The 19,419-nt window shown below is 38.1% G+C and overlaps 1 protein-coding gene across 1 annotated transcript in view; it reads right to left on the reverse strand.

Moving 5' to 3' along the window:
- Positions 1–19,419, reverse strand: part of LOC117391963 (copine-8) — a 117,025-nt gene that overhangs the window by 48,118 nt on the left and 49,488 nt on the right. Inside the window, exons 7-9 of the mRNA XM_033989921.2 lie at positions 2,296–2,359; positions 2,088–2,191; positions 470–574 (exon numbers count right to left, since the gene is read on the reverse strand). Coding sequence (XP_033845812.1) covers positions 470–574; positions 2,088–2,191; positions 2,296–2,359 — 273 coding nt within the window. The remainder of the gene's footprint in view (positions 1–469; positions 575–2,087; positions 2,192–2,295; positions 2,360–19,419) is intronic.

The raw sequence follows: 19,419 nt of genomic DNA on the forward strand, positions 1-19,419 counted from the left end.
CATCATCATCATCATCATCATTCATAAGTATTATGCCACTATAGCGTGATAAATGTATTTACCAGCAGTGACCCAGCAGCTTGTTCCACTTGTAATAACTTTTTTAAAGATAATTTTGAATCACCATGGATTTTTTTACACACTTTTAAAGTAGAACGATTATGTCTATCTTTAAAGTGATTCATGAGAGAAGTTTTGCCTGAGGGATAGCAAAAAGTTTCTCTTAAAATTAATGTAGCTGCCCATGGTGTTGAAATTCTATTAATGATCCAACCAAGCAGTTTTTCTTGTTGTTTTATAGAAATGGGTTTGATATACTATATCATGCATAATCTTTCTACTTTAATAGCATATCACCATTACAGGTAAAAAATGATAATTTTTGGAAGTTCCATCCCAAACTCTACTGAACAAATGGGTCTTTTCATCTCATTTAAGGTGTATTTTGGGACATGTACAAGTAACTGACCTGTCGTAGTCTCCGTTGCACAGCGCTCTCACTGGGATCTTAAAGGCCTGCCACACCGGATTGAGTGTGTTCTTTATCACCTCTGTTTTGTGGCAGATGGTAAACCTGCCAGATGGGGAGCAAAACAGAAAATTAGGCAAGGGGAAGGGGAAAAACAAACGGATAACTTTGAAAATGGACATAGATCAGCAAATGGCTAATTAAAGGCCCTATATAACACAAAATGGTCTCTTGGCTTTTGTTACCTCATCAAAAACACACCTGGGGTTTTGTTTTGTTTCATTCACACGTGTTTGAGTAACCCTTTTTTATTGTATGTAACTTTTCTGTTGGAGGGTCCGTCACCTGCTTTTCTCCATGGCGATGTTATTGCAGGTGACGTGATTGCATGTTTTTCTTGTTTTTTTAATAAAGAAAGAAAACTGTAATTGAAAAAATGCAAGCTATATCACCATCAGAAATGTTACATAGTTCCACTTACACAGCACTTAAGCAGAAATGATAGGAAGGAAGCAGATAGTACCCTTGATGAATATTGCAATGTATTAAGTAAAACTATAAAATCATATGAAAATAAAATAAAGAGAAAACATTCAAACAAGTTTTTCTAAGGTCTCATGAGTCATCCATGTCTTTTCTTACTGAAAGTTGCAACAAACAAACTCCCACTTTTGCATTGAAAGTGAAATCATGTTTTATTATTACTCATTTGAAGAAGTGAATCATGTCCTCTATTAGTTTTTACAACCACCTGTTATATTTGTCCAGAACAAAGCATCGATTATAGAATAAATGTTCCTATAGTAATCTATTTTAATTATAGGCAACATTATGTGTGTGTATAAGATATCTCTTTTATATGCTGTTGTATAAAAGATTGATGTCTATTTTCACAATGCCAATAAATACATTGTGCAAATGGACTTATACAATTTCCAAATCATTTGAAAACAGCCAAAGACACTAAAGACCAGTCCAATCTCCTTACATCCAACACTGAAAGGAAAGGTTAGATTTATTAAAAATATGAAATAATTATTGATATTTTGCACGAATAACTTGTTTTGCAGAATTCCCCTTATCATAACAGTAATCTTAATTATGAATCTTGTAATGTTACAGAAACACTAAAGGTGTACTATGTAACATTCCTGGTGGAGAGTTCACCACCTGCTTGTCTCCAAGATGATTTTATTGCTATGCCTGGAATGTTCTACTGTCTGACATTAACCAATCTATCTTGCATTTATACAGTTACAGGTGTTTTTGTTCCTAAACAAACTTGGAAAACCAGGTATTTTTTTTACTGTGAGCAGAGTTGCCACTCCACAGATTTGACCTGTAACTCGGCCGTCTGAGTCACCTGCTTGTCCCCATGCTATATGGTAGAACATGGTACGCAAAGCAATAACATCTCCATGGAGAACAGCAGGTGGCAGAAAGTGCACCTTTAATAATCGCTTTATCCCTCCTGTACAAACATATCCATGTGATTCCCACAGTTGTTCCTCTTCCTAGCAGCTCACATCTGAAGCGAATCAATGAAACCAATTTCCTCTGGCACCGGCAGGATCTAACCCGAGATGAAAGAGGAGAGAGAGGGCAGGCCTGTACTCACGTGCCATCCTCGTTGCTCCTATAGAAAACCAGGAAAGGATCAGATTTGCCGAAGAAATCCTTTTTGTCTAATTTGTTTCCGCAGAACTGCATCATGACAGATTCCTAACAAGAGAGACAGTAACAGACAGAAGACACCGTGTAAATAGGGATTTTAATGACTAAACAAACAGTGGTCTGATTATCTCCACATCTATGGCTCTGCTCACCCTGCAGTTGTTCAGCTCCTCGGCTTTCACGATAATGGTCCCACATTTTTTTCCCGAGATTCCTCTGCAACAAAACAGCAAACACACATTAGTCTCCACATAAAACTAATTGGAGGCAATTATACAAACCAATGGGAAAGGGCAGGTGAGTGCGCAAGAATCATTTAGTACAGGATGAACGCATTTGATAAACTGGGACTTGAGATGCGGCTTGTGTTGAGTAAATAAATTAAAAGTATTTATTTAATCTAAGGCGCATACTGTAAGGATGTCAAACCAAGTGAAATGCCTTCCTTACGAACACAACAACAGTTTTCATTAGAACCATCGCTGCCTCACTCTGGCAAATAGTATTCCCAGTGATCTCCCACCAGAGTACTAACCAGGCCCAGCCATCTGCCAATATGAGATTGAGCAAGCGTGCATATGTCCCCAGTATACATATATTTTTAATGTTTGTGTTACAATAATTGTGAGAAGAAACATAATAATTTGCTGTTATTCACAAAGACCAAACAACTGTAGAAGATCAGGTATAAAAGCAGGCACAGCTAATAATCATAATAATGCCACTAGCTTCATTAAAACACACACACACAAGTTTAATTTATTAATACAAAGTCATGCTTTTACTGAGGTTTGGCTGTGGACATCTCTATTAAAATTAGACCCAGCGTATCATTGACGATTAGTTGAAATTGAGCTGAAATTGGATGAAGTGCACATCCCTAACAAAGAAAGCGAGCCTCTTTCTTAACATCATTGCCAGTTCCTCACAACTGTAATACAATAACACCTTTGAATTTCATAATGAAACGTGTCATGATAAAACAATCCAGACTTGAATCCCTCATGACTCCGACCTCGGTGAGCGTAGAACAGATCCTACATGAGCGGAGCAGCAGTGGATAATTTGCCTTTGGTCTGCCACAGCCCCCACCTGCAGGAAGCACCTCCACTCTCATTTAGACTGACAGGGATTGGGGTCGAGGACCTCACAGTGAGAGTAATTCAAGTCCACTTAAACTCCAACACAAGAGACCAGACAAGAGTGCTTCGGAAATGGCACCGGATAACAGTGAAATAGATGCTGGAGATGAGGCATGTAGATATGTTTAAGAGGCTTTTCAGACTAAAAATAGGACCCCGTAAAGAAAATAATTGAAACCGTGTTTATAAGTGGCCAAAATGTATGGTTTTATAGGAAACAGTGAATGCTCAAAGTAATCAAAGTCTAGTGTTAACACATACATAAGAATACAAACAAACCTAAATCTATTAAATAACCAAATAGTATTGTTCTGTTTGTTGTTTACTATTAGGGTGTTTCATCGCTTAAGGGCACACAGTAAAATTGCTTATAAGAGTTAAACATACTACTATATGGGCAAAAGTAAATGGTTTTTTTTTTAAATAACAAAACTGCTTAGATCATATGAATCTGTATGTTTATAGTTGTAGTTTCATAAAGGGGTGTGTGAAATGCACAAACATGAACTTGAATCTCTTTTTTATTAACCTGATGACAATATAACATTTTGGCATCTATCAGAAATGTGCTAAAACATGTCTGAAAATGTCTGAAATGTAGATTCAGCGTATGGGACAAAAAGTGATTAGACAGTAAAATGGACCACAGAGTGCAGATTTATCACTTTATATTTATATTGGAAACATTACACATACGGTTTTGTTTAAGTCTAATCAGCTTTTGTCAAAGACTGTCCCTTTTTCAGTATTTCCCAACTATGTCTACGTGTTGTCCAGGTCTGATCCAGTGTAAAAGCCAAAAGTAAAATCTGTCAACTGGACAAAAAAGTTGTAGAGAGTTATGGAGTAAAGACGTTTTGCTGCTTATCCAGGTCTTACATCTATATGAAGGAGGAGCTAACTACACTGAAAATGAAAACAGCTATTGTTTACCGTTTCTGTTTGTAGGCCTACTGAACTACACTGCACTGTGCACTGTGCCTGTGTCATACTTTGCATATTCATTCAGCTCTTAATGGGTGCTCTCACTCCAATTAGCACCCTGGCTAGCTCAATTGTTTTCTTTGTTTCCTTTGGTTGCTTTGGGTTTGAGGATGGAGTTATAGATGGGGGATAGATTATGTCTAAAATTGCTTCTTTGACTCTCCTCTCAAAAACAATAGCTGTTTTCAGTTTCAGTGTAGTGAGCCCCTCCTTCAGATAGATATCAGGCAGTATCCACCAGTAATCTGACCAGAACTGAACAAGTGGCTTGGATGAGCAGTGAAAGGTTTTCACTCCTGCAAAGTTTTGTCCAGTTGACAGATTTTACTTTTGGCTTTTACAATCTCCCAACTATAAATTCAATCCACATTAAAAATACATTACCAGTTGAAGTCGCAAAGTATTTCAAATCAGGAATTCCAAAAGTGTTTGTGGGTATGTATAGTTTATTGTCGTGGTGTGTGTTGAATTAAACTATTCTGAATTGTTTGTGGTTTTAAATGTGATATTTGTCCCATTGATATTTGCAGACAGTTTTTGATGCTCATAACTGTCTGATTCACATAACACTCATTGCCCTGTACTTTGCCTGTGGCCTCACCTCTGGTTCTCTCTGTCTATACAGACTCCCTGTTCTGCCCTTTTAGACCTGCTGTTCTGAGCCGTCCAGCAATTTTCAGTAATGTCACTTTTTTTTTTTTTTTTCAACTCAAATGTTTGTCTTCTAGGCATGAGCCTCAATATGGCACAAAAAGGGTTAGGCATTACTAAAACCTTTATAATCGCTAGACTTCAGTCACCTTGATAAAGCATGATCAAAGAGGTCAGGGTTATGGCATTGATTAAAGAAGACATATTGTGCTTGAGCCTGCAATATAGTTTTGATATACACCTGTGGATCATTATGTTATAATGTGCACTTTTTAAATGGCAATATTCATCTAAAACAAATTAATAAAAAGAAACAAGTCCGCTGACTTCCGTGTTAGAAAACTGCGATGCCCAGTGGGAGCTGACATCGCCATAAACATCATCACAACAAAGACCCATGCAGCTGTCGGCACCTTTGATGGAAAGCTGCACATCACGGAATAGCAGAATTTTTTTTTCATTTGTGCCAAAATAACTACGTGATGCTTCCAAATCCTACATGTATAATGTATTAAGAAAATAAAATTGGAGAAGAAAGTAAGTACAGAGCAGACCAATGAATTCCGTTATTTTTTTCAGGAGATCAAACATGCTGTTGCTATGGATACAGCTTTCTCAAACTTGATGCTCATTTGCACAATTCTGAATTTTGTAGTGCACTTAGGTCTGAGAAGCTTCTATTAAGGAAGAGAGTGCAGATTATCCAACTTGACATTATGCTACAAATAGGGATTTGAATTGTACCATTAGAATCTTAAAAATCTATTGGCTATATTCATTACACACCCTCTCCTCAATTTCAGAGGCTCACGGATTAAATAGTGCAGACGACAAAGAGAACAACAAGGAAACAAGCACTTTAATTACACTTAAGTTTGCTTTTTGGTGTTTCATGAGTTGTCAGAGTCGATATTTTATATATATATATATTTTATATTTACAGTTATTTTATTTCTACAGTGTATCAATGAATTCTTTAAGTGACCTGTAAAATATTGTTTCATTTTCAAATCATTCTTGAATTTTTGTGAGGCAAAAGCTCAAGTTACCTAAAATTGTAATCACTACATAAAAGAGAACATTTGCAAGGATATAATTGATGGCTGTTTAATGGTGGCTTTTATAATATTTGTCTTTTACAATATTTGTACTTACGTGTCTCAGGTTATTTAACTTATAGCACCAAGTTCTGCTTCCACTGTCTAATCTCTTTCATTATTAGTGTAGTCAGTTTGTAGCATCTGCAGAGCCTCCACACTCAGCATTTAAGTTGCTCTAGACTTTAACAATTAGCCACCATAAATCTGTTTTCCCTTCACAACTGATATATTCCAAGTTTCATATCCTCCCCACATACACCAGTCAAAAGTTTGGACACACCATCTACAGTATTTAAATCCTCAAAGTAACCAACCTTTGCTTTGTCAAAAAAATATTTAGTAGAATTGTTTAACTTTTATTTCTTTACTACAAAATTCCATATATCTCACTTCATATATTTGATGTCTTCCATATGTATTTAAAATGAAGAAGCTCGATACATAAATAAAGTCAATTAATATCTATGTACCCCAGTGTAATAAAAAAATATATATATATAAATAGCACAGTGTGGACTAAATATATACTTGTCAGTTTCAGTAATAGACCCATGGACTGTGATGAGTGCTAACAACGCTGATTGCACTGTGATTTTCAAATTGACTTCCCACTGGAGAACAGCTACACCCAACAGAGGGATAATAAGCAGGACCTAAGGGAGCCCCACCTCCTGCTGACCCACCATCCTCCTGTCTGCTTCGCTTAGTCCCCCTATTTAACTCTATGCTAGACTAGTTTATGTCTCTGTTTCAGTTCAACCTACTATACTCCTACTCTCAACATGCACTTCTCAGTCATGTCATCTTTGTGTATTGGTGAAAGATGCACAAGAAAACCCGCCTTGACAGTCCCCCTTGGCGACGCGATATCGAATGGGACATGCTGGCTCGTTATTTCGTCAAATGGCTGCTTTTTGCTCCCCTCTTGTGTTTTTCCCGAGTGCGATGTGGTCATTATTTTGAAGCACAGACGCGGGTGTACTCACTGAGGGGCTGGAGTTACACACTGATTTATGGATGCCACAGTTTGTCTTATGCGTGCCACTCCTACAGCGTCATTAGCATAGAAATCTGTGCATCTGTGTGACAGAGTGGGTTTTCACTATGTCAACAGTTACAGTGTGAGGTGGCTACAAAACCTCTGTCAATAAAAAGAGTTCGAGAGCTACAGTTTTCTGCTTGGTGTAGTAAGTTATGGCTAAATTGGATAGTGTAAGACAACAAAACAAACAAAAACTCAATCAACTAGGCTGAAAGGGAGCAGTTTTGAAAGAACTCAACTACCTTGACCTTTACTTGTTGTGTTTCTTGTATATTGTGTGTTGCTATATAGCGTAAACTTGCAACTGTCCTTAGCCTTAAGTAGTGAGGGGACAGAGCACATGATAATAAAAAACACATCTGAAGAGTTCGTTTGGAAAAATGGACATGTGCTATTTAGAACAAGTCGTCAGAGGCTTGTAGTTGACTCTTAGTATAGTAATATTTTCAAAATCCAAATGTATTTTACTGCTATCAAAATATTATTCCGTCCCTTCTTGATAAAATCCACCACACATTATTTTCAGAAGAAAAAAACAAGAAAAAAAAACAAACTTTTGGCAATTTTTCAAAACATATATCTGTTTTTGCTATTGAACTCTTCATCTATTTAGGTTTTACAATGAACTGTAATTTTGCGCAGAAAATGAGAGAAGTTTCTTTAATCATGTAGTGTTATAATATTAGTGATTATATTTTATTCATGATCGATTCTTCACGTTATCGATTCTTCACCATGACCATCTAGTTTTAATATCAGTTTTTGTATTGTTTTTATATTAGTAACTGGCTATCACATTTTTGACAACCCATAACACATTTAAACACCGACACTCATTCATTCACAAATGGATTCACTGCAGGTGATTTAAGTTGATCAATTCATCCAAGTAGAAACATCAGATAGAGGAGGAGAGAATTAAAAGTGGGTGAACACGCACCCAAACTAAAATATTATACAACTTGACCTCTTTATAACAGCTCTTCTACCATGATGAGAGCTTTGATGTCTACTTCTGTCTTACTGTGCAGTGTTACATTAATGTGTGAAGCAAAGTCGGTGGGTATATGTGTGGAAAGCTGAGGTATCACTATGAATGCTGTAATCACGAAGCATCATCTGCAATCAACGGCTGGCAAGAGGTGGGTAATTAAGACTGAGACCACTTCTGGATAGAAAAAAACAACAACTGAAGATTCAGTGTTCAGCAGATAAACCTGAAAAGAATCCTGATTGTAGTCACAACTTTGAGAATTCAGCACATTTCAGTCTCTCCCAAATGGACACACAAAGGGATCGTTGACATGGTGCCCTCGTCAAACTGCAGACAGAACCAGTGTCTTTGTGATTGGTCTTTACAAATGCAATAATCAGCAGAGTATTCACCGCCATCAGCTTTTGTCTGAGACGTCTGCCTCTGTGAATCATTCTAACAAATATAACTGAAAAATAACATTTTTAAATCACAGTATTTGCCCCCCCAAAAAAACAACAACAACATCAAAGTCACTGTGAAAGAAAATATTGGATTTGAAAAAATCTATTTGATTTTTTGATGTCAAAGGTACCATGATGAATTAAAGGTGCACTATGCAAATTTGTTTGCAGAGTGGGGGTTTTCATTAAGATACCATTTCTTTGTGTGGAATGTTCCTCAGTATTGAATTAATCTTTATTAATTACACTTATTTAATTAAAGGTGCTTTTTTTTGCTCAAAATTGCCTTCTGTAAATAACTTGGCCTGGTGGTGTCACCTGTTTGTCTTCATGTAGATAGACAGGCTTAATGCCATGCTGGGACGATTTTGGCAAATATTAACACATCAGTGGAAGCAGACAGGTTGCAAGCAATAACATCTTAAATGAGACTGTATAACTATCACAAAATGTTACTCAACTCAAATAACTTGAGACATACAATTGTGAGTATAGCCTCATCCCAAACAGAAACATATCGATGATTAATCAATAAATATTACACTTCATTTTGTCGGCTGAAAAGTTAAATATCCTTCCAGTCTAGTGTCATAAAACCATAACAAAAACGTTCCCGTGCGGAGCGCCACATCAATGTATCTGGAGCTAAAAGAGGCAGCTCTGAGGGAGGCGCACAACATAAACCCACATCAAACTTTCATCACAGTTACTTTTAAATCCACTTGCATTAATTATAAGGCTCACTTTTAAAACACAAACTAAATGTATTGTTAAAAAATTTAAAATCATCCAGTCCAGCAAAATCATCATTACACATTTTAAATACCCCACAGATTCACTAGAAATAGGTTAAATGAGTCATGCCTCATTAGAGCTGTCTGGAGGGACAGACTGGATCCAAGTTTTTTTTTTGTTTTTTTTCTGTTGTATTTTGCAAGCCAAAAATTCTGTGTAAATACAGCAGCACGCCAAAAAAACTACTGCATGCTAGTCCCAGTATGAACACGTCTGTGGGCATTATATAAGATACCAAAGGGAGAACAGCAGAGGCTCACTGTAGTGGGATATTTGCTGTTCAAAGTTGACAGCAGGTGCAAAATTCCAGTGTCTGTGTATAATGTAGGCCTGTCACGATGATGACAATACTTTGGATAAATAGTGAAAAAATATTGTATCGTACTTTAGTGGATCACTTATTGCAATGTGTATATAGTACCATATAGGAACATTTTAGCTGTTAAGGGTAATTTATTGCAGCTCATGTTTTTTTTGGTTTTGTTTTTTTCTTGTTTTGTCTGGTATTTTTCCTTTTTTTTTTTTTTTTTTTTTTCCCAGAGGTGGTAAGCCATTGCTGTCCTTAGGCCTGTCGTGATAACACATTTTGAAGTAAATATGGACGATAAACGATAATAAACAATTAAACCAATTTGTGCCACTGATGCGACAATCCAAGAGCAGATTTAAACCACAAGACTATTCTAAATCTACAATATTGTAAAAAAACACGAGCTGCAATAAACAAACAGAATGTAACACTTCAGTACTTAGTTTTATTGTGTGTATATGGGTCATAAACGCTATTAATTCAACCATCTACGGCTCAAATGTATCATATAGCCAAAAAAATAGCACACAATTTCCCAGTACTGCAAAGAAATGTAACACGTAACACGATAAATATTGACGCCCCCAAAAAATAGTGTTCCATCTTTCATATATTGAATAAGTCGATATACAGGCCTAGCTGCCATGGGGTCGTCATCTGCTCCATTGGCCCTTTTGACCACCACCAATCGCTCAGACACTTCCTTTACACGAGGGTGGGTGAAACGTCTTGCCTAAGGACACAACAACTGTTTGCAATAGAGCCACAGCCACACAAGTGTTTTATTCCCAGTGGTCTCCCATCCAAGTACTAACCAGGGACAGTATGGCTACATGTTGGGTAGTGGTAAGTAAAGACCATCCCCACTGGAGCCTGACCATCCAACTCATCAAAACCAACCAAACAATTAAAGCCGCAAGCGGCATCGAACGGCCCTCGCGGGCCGTGCTTCGCACTCGGCCGACCCCGCACTCCCTGTGGGTGGCGCTAACGCGCCACTTGTCCCTTCTTTATTGCGGCTTTGGACTGCACTCTTCACCAAACAAGTCAAAACACATGTGAAGTGCTGATGCACAAAATGCAAAAACATGGGTTTTCCAGGCATCGCCATGGCAACACCGTGCAAAATACAAACTTGGCCCCTCGGACTTTTTTGACGGGGACGACCTGAAGAATCACCGTGCCAAATTTTGTGTTCGTCGTTGACGATAATAAGTCGTTATTAGACTTTGAAATGTACGAAAATGTGAAAATTTTCCCATTAGGATAACATGGGCGCTCTCGCGCATCGCCATGGCAACCCAGTGAAAAATATGACATGGGTCTGATTGACTTTTTTGATCAGGATGACATGAGGAGTCATGGTGCCAAATTTCACATTATTCCATGAAACTAATATTTTTCCCATGAATGGGAAAAATTGGGAGGTTTCCCATTAGGATAACATTGGCAGTTTGGCGCATCGCCATGGCAACACGGTGCAAAAGACGACATAGGTCTGATTGACTTTATTGATTGGGATGACCCAAAGGAATTTTGTGTCAAATTTGGTAACATTTGGGAAAACTAAATTTTCGGCCTTCCATACAAATTTATTAGATGTTCTGTAGGGGGCGCTATCGCGCCAATTTAGTTTCTGTCATAATGAGTAGCTTTAGGCCCATAAGTTTTACAACTGATTTGAATTTGAGCCAAATCGGACTTTGCATGCGCAAACGGGAGCAAATTTTGAAATTTGAAAATTGCAAAAATTCCGATGGAATTTTGCGGCTTCGCCGCACGGAAACCGTGATAGGGATCATCATAAATTGGATAACTTTTGATGCCCCACTTGTCTAGATGATGTACAGTGAATTTCAGCCCTGCAGGTGAAGCGCCTTCAGAGGAGTTGACGAAAATGCGACGTCAGCGAAAACGCTGACTCAGCATTTTGGAATTTTCAATCCAAGATGGCCGACTTCCGGTGTGTCAGGGGGCGTGGCCATAATAATATTTTTTGTTTGGCATCACTTGAAGAATGCGTGTACCGAATTTCGTGGCTGTATGAAAAAGTTGACGTCGACGTCTCCCATTGACGTCAAAAATTTGACTTTTGCAGGGGGCGCTGTCGCGCCATTTTTTTATGCCCAATGATGCACCATATAAAAAAATAAATTTTTCGCCAGACCTGAATGATGGGCAAAATTTGGTGAGTTTTTGAATATGTTTAGGGGGTCAAATTAGTGCTCAAAGAGCAGAAGGAAGAAGAAATTAAAGCCGCAAGCGGCATCGAACGGCCCTCGCGGGCCGTGCTTCGCACTCGGCCGACCCGGCACTCCCTGTGGGTGGCGCTGACGCGCCACTTGCCTCTGTTTTATTGCGGCTTTGGACTCCGTTTGGCACCAAACAAGTGAAAAGACATCGGAAGTGCTGATGCACAAAATGGCAAAATTTGGCTTTTTCCAGGCATCGCCATGGCAACACCGTACAAAATACAAACTTGGCCCCCTGGACTTTTTTGACGGGGACAACCTGAAGAATCACTGTGCCAAATTTTATGTCCGTCGTTGACGGTAATAAGTCGTTATAAGACTTTGAAATGTACGAAAATTTGGAAATTTTCCCATTAGGATAACATGGGCGCTCTCGCGCATCGCCATGGCAACCCAATGAAAAATATGATATGGGTCTGATTGACTTTTTTGATCAGGATGACATGACGAGTCATGGTGCCAAATTTCACATTATTCCATGAAACTAATATTTTTCCCATGAATGGGAAAAATTGTGAGGTTTCCCATTAGGATAACATTGGCAGTTTGGCGCATCGCCATGGCAACACGGTGCAAAAGACGACATAGGTCTGATTGACTTTATTGATTGGGATGACCCAATGGAAATTTGTGTCAAATTTGATAACATTTGGGAAAACTAAATTTTCAGCCTTCCATACAAATTTATTTGTTATTCTATAGGGGGCGCTGTCGCGCGAAATTTATTTGTTTCACAATCAGGAGAATTAGGCATGAAAGTTTTACAACTGATTCGAATTTGAGCCAAATCGGACTTTGCTTGCGCAAACGGGAGCAAATTTTGAAATTTGAAAATTGCAAAAATTCTGATGGAAATTTGCGGCATCGCCGCACGGAAACCGTAAAAGGGATCATCATAAATTGGATAACTTTTGATGCCCCACTTGTCTAGATGATGTACAGTGAATTTCAGCCCTGCAGGTGAAGCACCTTCAGAGGAGTTGACGAAAATGTGACGTCAGCGAAAACGCTGACTTTGCATTTTGGAATTTTCAATCCAAGATGGCCGACTTCCGGTGCGTCCGAGGGCGTGGCCATAATAATATTTTTTCTTTGGCATCACTTGAAGAATGCGTGTACCGAATTTCGTGGCTCTACGCCAAAGTTGACGTCGCGACGTCTCCCATTGACGCAATGTATTTTGACTTTTGCAGGGGGCGCTGTCGCGCCATTTTTTTATGCCCAATGATGCACCACATAAAAAAATAAATTTTTCGCCAGACCTGAATTTTGGGCAAAATTTGGTGAGTTTTGGAATATGTTCAGGGGGTCAAATTACTGTTCAAAGCGCAGAAGAAAGAATAAAAAAAAAAATAATAAAAATAATAATATTTTTAGCAAAAACAATATATCCGATAACATTAGAAACACATATTATACGTTTTTTGAAAGCTCTTGACCTTCCCCACATCACCGTGGGGTCAATGGCGAATGACGAGCGCTAACGCGCTCGTCATTCGCCATGGCGTCGGGGTCCGCCATTGACCTCCCATTGACTTCCATTCATTTTAGCAGTAACAAGTATGGCCCATGCCTGCGGCATGGGGGCTTGGATAGGGCTCGATGTCAGGAGTGTGTTTGGGGACATTAGCGCTTCGCGCTGCGTCAGCGTCAACATTGAGTCAATGGGCTTCGCCCATTGACTCAATGTTGACGCTGACATGCTAGCAAGAACAAATATGCATGTCCCATGCCTACGGCATGGGTTGCTGGGATACAGGAGTCTGTGCAGGGGGCGACAGGGGGCGACTCCTCCTATTGACTCCTGTTAACGCATGTCAGCGTCAACATCGAGTCAATGGGCTTCGCCCATTGACTCGATGTTGACGCTGACATGCTAGCAACAACAAATATGCAAACCCATGCCTACGGCATGGGTTGCTAGGACACAGGAGTCTGTGCAAGGTCGCGGTGCTGCCACGAAGTTGCGCGCTTCGCGCGCAACTTCGTGAAGACAGTCTGCAACGATGAGTGCTTCGCACTCATCGTTGCGGAAGCAATAGGCCCTACGCCCTGTAGGGGCTCGGGCCTAATAAATGAATAAATAAATAAATGTTCATGTTGATACTAACCCTGATTGGAAAATGAATCTGACTCAAATTAGGTTAGCCAACATGGTGAACACTGGTCACTAAACACAGCCATACCTGCATATACCCCACTATTCTGTCCCAATGAGAACTTTGAGTCTTCTCGCTGCTGTTGTTTCTCCTGTTTGTCAGCCTCTCTCCACACACTCCCTCAGCTCCTCAAATGCCCACCAGAGTTTGATTGAACAATGTAATTAGCTGTAATTAGCACTCATTAAAATGGTTAAAGATCCCCCTGTCGCGTGGGGCTGCAGGTGTGTGCCTCTGCCCTGGATTCAAAACACAATGGATTCTACAGCTGGTCCCTCTATACCTGCCACCGACTATTCACGGCGATCAAATATCAAAATGGCGGCAGAATGTCAACAATAATAATAATTTAAGCCACAGACAGAATTAATTTAGGGATGCGGTAAATAAAGTAACACAAATGCCTTCAAAGGATGTAGAAAGACACAATAGAACAGATAGGTGTTTTCTCGACTGGCAAAATGATCAGGTTTGTAAACAAAGTGATTGGCAGTTTGAGCACAAATAGACTCACAAATTAAATGTCATTCTAATTTAGATGAACAAATATATTGGATCCACAGTTTGACTACTAAAATGAAGCTGTTTGGTTTAGCTCAGAGCTTCAAAAATAAATTAAGCCAGTAGCGTCCTACTCCTATTTGCCACAAGTAAATTTGATAGAAGAAGATAATAGCAACTATTGTTTGCATGTTGGCAGATCATGTAATCACAAATATGCACACATGAAACTAAAAATGTAGCCTACCTTTTCGTCTTGTTGAAACATTTGCCTCATTGTGACATTTTGACATGCGTTGCCGCCATCAGATATGCCTTAAAGACACAGTACCTGATTTTTATTGTCCTAAAGCTACAAAGCGTAAGTTTGTTGTTTTCTTTGTTTGTTTGTTTTTTTTACCAGTAACCAGCTCACCTGTGCTCTCGGGTCTTCTTCTGTCCGGCCAAAGCTGGCACACTATCAGACAGCAACTAATGTATTTAGCATCTAGTGTTGATATGTACAACAGGGCTGGGTCAGACAATCTAATTACAGATGGTAGCTATAAAAACATTTTACAGTATGCAGTGGTATTCCTTAACCTGGCTCAGGCCAGACTGATACGTGTGGCAACTGAGTTCTAAATTATAAATCTGGGATGGCTCTAGCTGAAAACGATAGGAAAATGCGTCATGACGAGTATTTGAATTTGATTGGTTGAAGTGTCACAACAGTGGAACAAGCCACAAAAATAAAATAAAATAAAATCTAAATTTTGTTACATCTAGTCGAGAGAAAAGCACAGACATCTTCTCTGTCCACAAATGCACAAAGTGCTTACTTTCTGCTAATTTTTCACAAATAAAATAGTCCATATTGATGCTAAAATAGGCTGAAGTACATCTGCCGGTGTTATTGAGCGTCCTAATTATTCACCTTGATGAGCTTATAAGCTCTTTTCACAACTTTTAGAGACTAAAGCAGAGTTTTGCTATCATGGTGACAACAACTAGCATGCTAACAATGCACTTCCTGATTATCACACAATAAAATGCTTTATAATTTGATCCAAACAGCACATAGTGAACATATTTTGACCTCAAGAGCTGCTTATACATTATATCTGGACTAAGGCAAGACAAATGTTGCTCAAATACATGGTAAAATCATCACGTACAGGCCCTTAAAAGCCAGAAACTGTATTAGGTTAGTGTGTTTATTGAATAGCAATAACTATTTCAATAAACAGGAGAAGAAGGCTCTCTGAATGCCGTGTTTATTTCTACTATAGTGATTCTTCAGTAAATGCAAACCTGAACCATTCAACCTGCTATACCTGTGCTATTAAGCTAATTGAAGAACAAAGAGCCAATGTTTTTCCCTGAACACAAAACCAGCTTTAGTAAGATCGCAACTCCTGGTTTTCTAAGGACATTATAAAAGGTATCAAAATTAAAGAGACTGCACTTAAGCCGATTGGAGAGTGTTTTCCCTCAAGAGTTCATCTGAAAAGCCCCTCTCACTGCACGACTCGCTCAACCCTCAGTGCACACGACAGCATTTTGCACTTTATTCCAACCTGGGCTCAAGAAAGATCGAAAACAAGAAGGCAGGTGCTCGCCACAGTCAGAAAATACACAATCACTATGGAGATCGCTGCTCAAGGGCTTGTTTCAGAGAAATGAAAAATTTCCACTGTTGCCATAATAACATAATAATTCAAAATAAAAAATTCTACCTTCTGGTCAAAAGTCCTCAAAATGTCATCTATGGAAGCTGAAACCCATACACTGGCATAACATAATCAGTATTCCATGAGTGTAAATTAATTTTGGTGTTGGTAAAATCATATTTGGTCAGGGTTTTTTGTTTGTGTGTGTGGGCAGGTTTTCATCACACTGTGGGAACAAAATTCATTTAATGGAGACCTTTTTTAGTTTATGGTGTCCAAAAATCAAATCCCTGTATGAGTAAATCAATGAATATTATCATTAACATGGTTTAAAGGTAATATATGGGTTACAGTAGCAAGTTAAAAACAATTGCCACATTCCTGTATATCACAATACAATTTATTAGAATGAGGATTACATTTTCTGACTTTGTATTCTTTTATGCGTTGAACATTTAAAAAAATGCACTCTTGTTTGCTGGTTCCATGGAAACCAGAATTCCTGTTGTTTGTCAAATTACATTTTGTCATTTTAAATTTTTCAACATAACTTATAAACTGCACAAAAGACTAAAAAACATCTCTGCCAGCACAAGCCTTGTTTCTTCAAAAATGCTTGAAAACATGAGCGAAAAGGTTATGTGCGCCAAGACCACAGAGGCACTGGAACTACATGAGCCGATGAGGAGGAGGTCACCGATGATGAAGAAAGTCTCTTTACTGGAGCAAGAACGACTTAAGGAGGCTTTAGGCTGTAAACAAGAAATAGAGACCAGCGAAAGACTGAACATCACTATCTTTGGTGAGTCCAACGTCTTTTTTTTTTTTTGCCTCTTTAATTGAAATTTTTGACTAAACTTTGTTTTGAGTTACAGTAAGCTGTTGCTATAGTAACACTGCGGTAATATTAGTCCCACCCTTGCTGCAGCTAAAGCTAAAACTATACTTTATGAATATTTTAAAGCAATTTAAATCAAATGTTACATCAAATTTATTGGCTTGCTTTAGAGCTCGAGATTGTGGATTGTGATGATTTTTAGTTAGCTTAATGTTAAGTGGTAATTTTATGATGCTAGCATTCAGACACTATAATGTTGTAAATGTAATAACTAAGTGTATCAAGTTGTTCCACAGCATTTTTGTTTACTTTATTAAAAAAAAAAAAAAAAAAAAAAGTATATATTCTGATACATCTCTAAGGACATTTGGCAAATATGGTCAGTAATGTAAAGGACTTTTTGAACATTTAATTCCAATTAGCACATTTTATAAGTGAATGTTCCTAAAGTTCTGCACAAAACATCATAAAAACAATCAAAAGCAACAAAGAATAAATAGAAATTAAATAAAAAGTGTAAAAGAAGATCAAAACAATAACATGAATACATCATGTGTAGCATTTTTCCATAGGATTTTGACTTCTGTTAAACACATTTGCCTTTATTGACTACAGGTGACATGAATGACCAGGCTTGGCTCAAAGAGGAGGAGGAAGCCCCCTGTGAGTTTGTGGCTGAGTGGTCTCTGCATAAACCCACAGAATCTGACAAAGCAGAGGAAGAGAAGGAGTGTAAAGGCAAAGAGCGACACAGGTCCCATCTGGATGAACAGACAGACCCCTGTACTGGGGTGAAGAAGGAGAGCGAGGACTGCGAGGAGCAGTATTATGATGCACTGGAGGACATTCCAAGGAGTTCACTTTGGGATTATATCAAACGTTTATTCAACTAAAAATCATTAAAAAGATGGTAAACAAACGCAATGCTAGATTTTATGGGAACCAGAACACACACTTCTCCAATACTTTACAAAGATGTGAGTCTAGTCACTGTTGAATCTGCCTGAGTTCAGATGGATGTGATTGACAGGTGGATTAGCTAATCAGGGACACATATGGTCTGTTTGTATCATTTGTAATCAGGAAAAAAATAAGGGGATTTCTGCAGAATCAATCAGTGTAGAGCTTAACTCTGTTAATCTGAGGTGACAGAAATTTGTTTTGTTTCACATGCTTAACTGAAATAATACAGAGATATCATTCTGGACATGCCAGGTAAACATTTTACAGGGCTGAATTAAAGAAACCATAATTTAATCTGACAATAAATAACAAATTGCTCATGTCCTATCAGTGGCTCTCATTTACATAGTCATTACAAGTCAAGATGAATTCAGATTAGCTATTACATTCCTCACTCCAGACACATTGCATAAGATATAATTTATGGCTTTCATGTTAAATTCCATGCTCTGTCTGAAAGATAAATGCAGCTGTCATTCAAAACCAATTATAGTCGCAGACAACACAGGCTAATGCGGCTAATGTGCTCTTATACATACCACTGAGGATCATCTTAGAGAAATTATTTATGAAACCTTTTTATCAAGTTTGACAAGAGCTAAGTTCATGGAAACAAGCAGGTAGTGCATCTAATGTAAGTTCAGCCCACTCACTGAAATATGCAGGTTCATCAAGGTATTTTTTGCAAATACCAAAAACCTGATAAAATAAAATGCAGAATAGATACGTTTAATGCCATACTGTGAAATATAACGGACAAAGTAGTAATATACATGGCGCCAAGCAGGTGGTAGACAGTGCAAAAGGAAAATACAGAGAGAGACAATGAAAAAATGTCCACAGTAAAGCTTTAAAGATATGATAGCAACGTTTTGGCCAAAAAAAGATAAATCATCAACACGAATTTAGTTACGGTATAATATACTGTATCTATTCTATATTTAATTAACGTGTACACAGCATGACTTTAAATAAGTACTTCTTCATTCCTCAGTACTTTGCTTTTTTATCTCGCAACAGAATCATTGAAATAAACGATAATACTGAAACTGCTTTATGCCACTGACACAATAACAACGAAGCAGGATAAAATAAAAAGTAATCATTTTTCAAGTAGACAATATCATCAAAAGACAAGCTGCCAACAATCAATCAGCAGAATGAACCAATGATTATCCATAGAAGTTACTTTTTCAACTTTCTACAGGTCAAATCTTGCCGTATTACAACAAAAATAACAAAAAGCAATAAATACTGAGCTTCAAATTGTAATGTTCCAGCTATACTTAGTGTAATTAGTGTGACAAGATGAACAGATATTGCACATTTGCTGTCTGTAACCTTCACCTCTTTAATATCAGCCTAATGTGGAATCATCTCAACTACGGTGCAGCAAATTTTGTGACATTTTCCTCTTAATCCAGCCAGCCAAATCAAAGTTATTAAAAAG

Source organism: Periophthalmus magnuspinnatus, chromosome 23, assembly GCF_009829125.3.
Source record: "Periophthalmus magnuspinnatus isolate fPerMag1 chromosome 23, fPerMag1.2.pri, whole genome shotgun sequence".
Taxonomy (NCBI): Eukaryota; Metazoa; Chordata; class Actinopteri; order Gobiiformes; family Gobiidae; genus Periophthalmus; species Periophthalmus magnuspinnatus.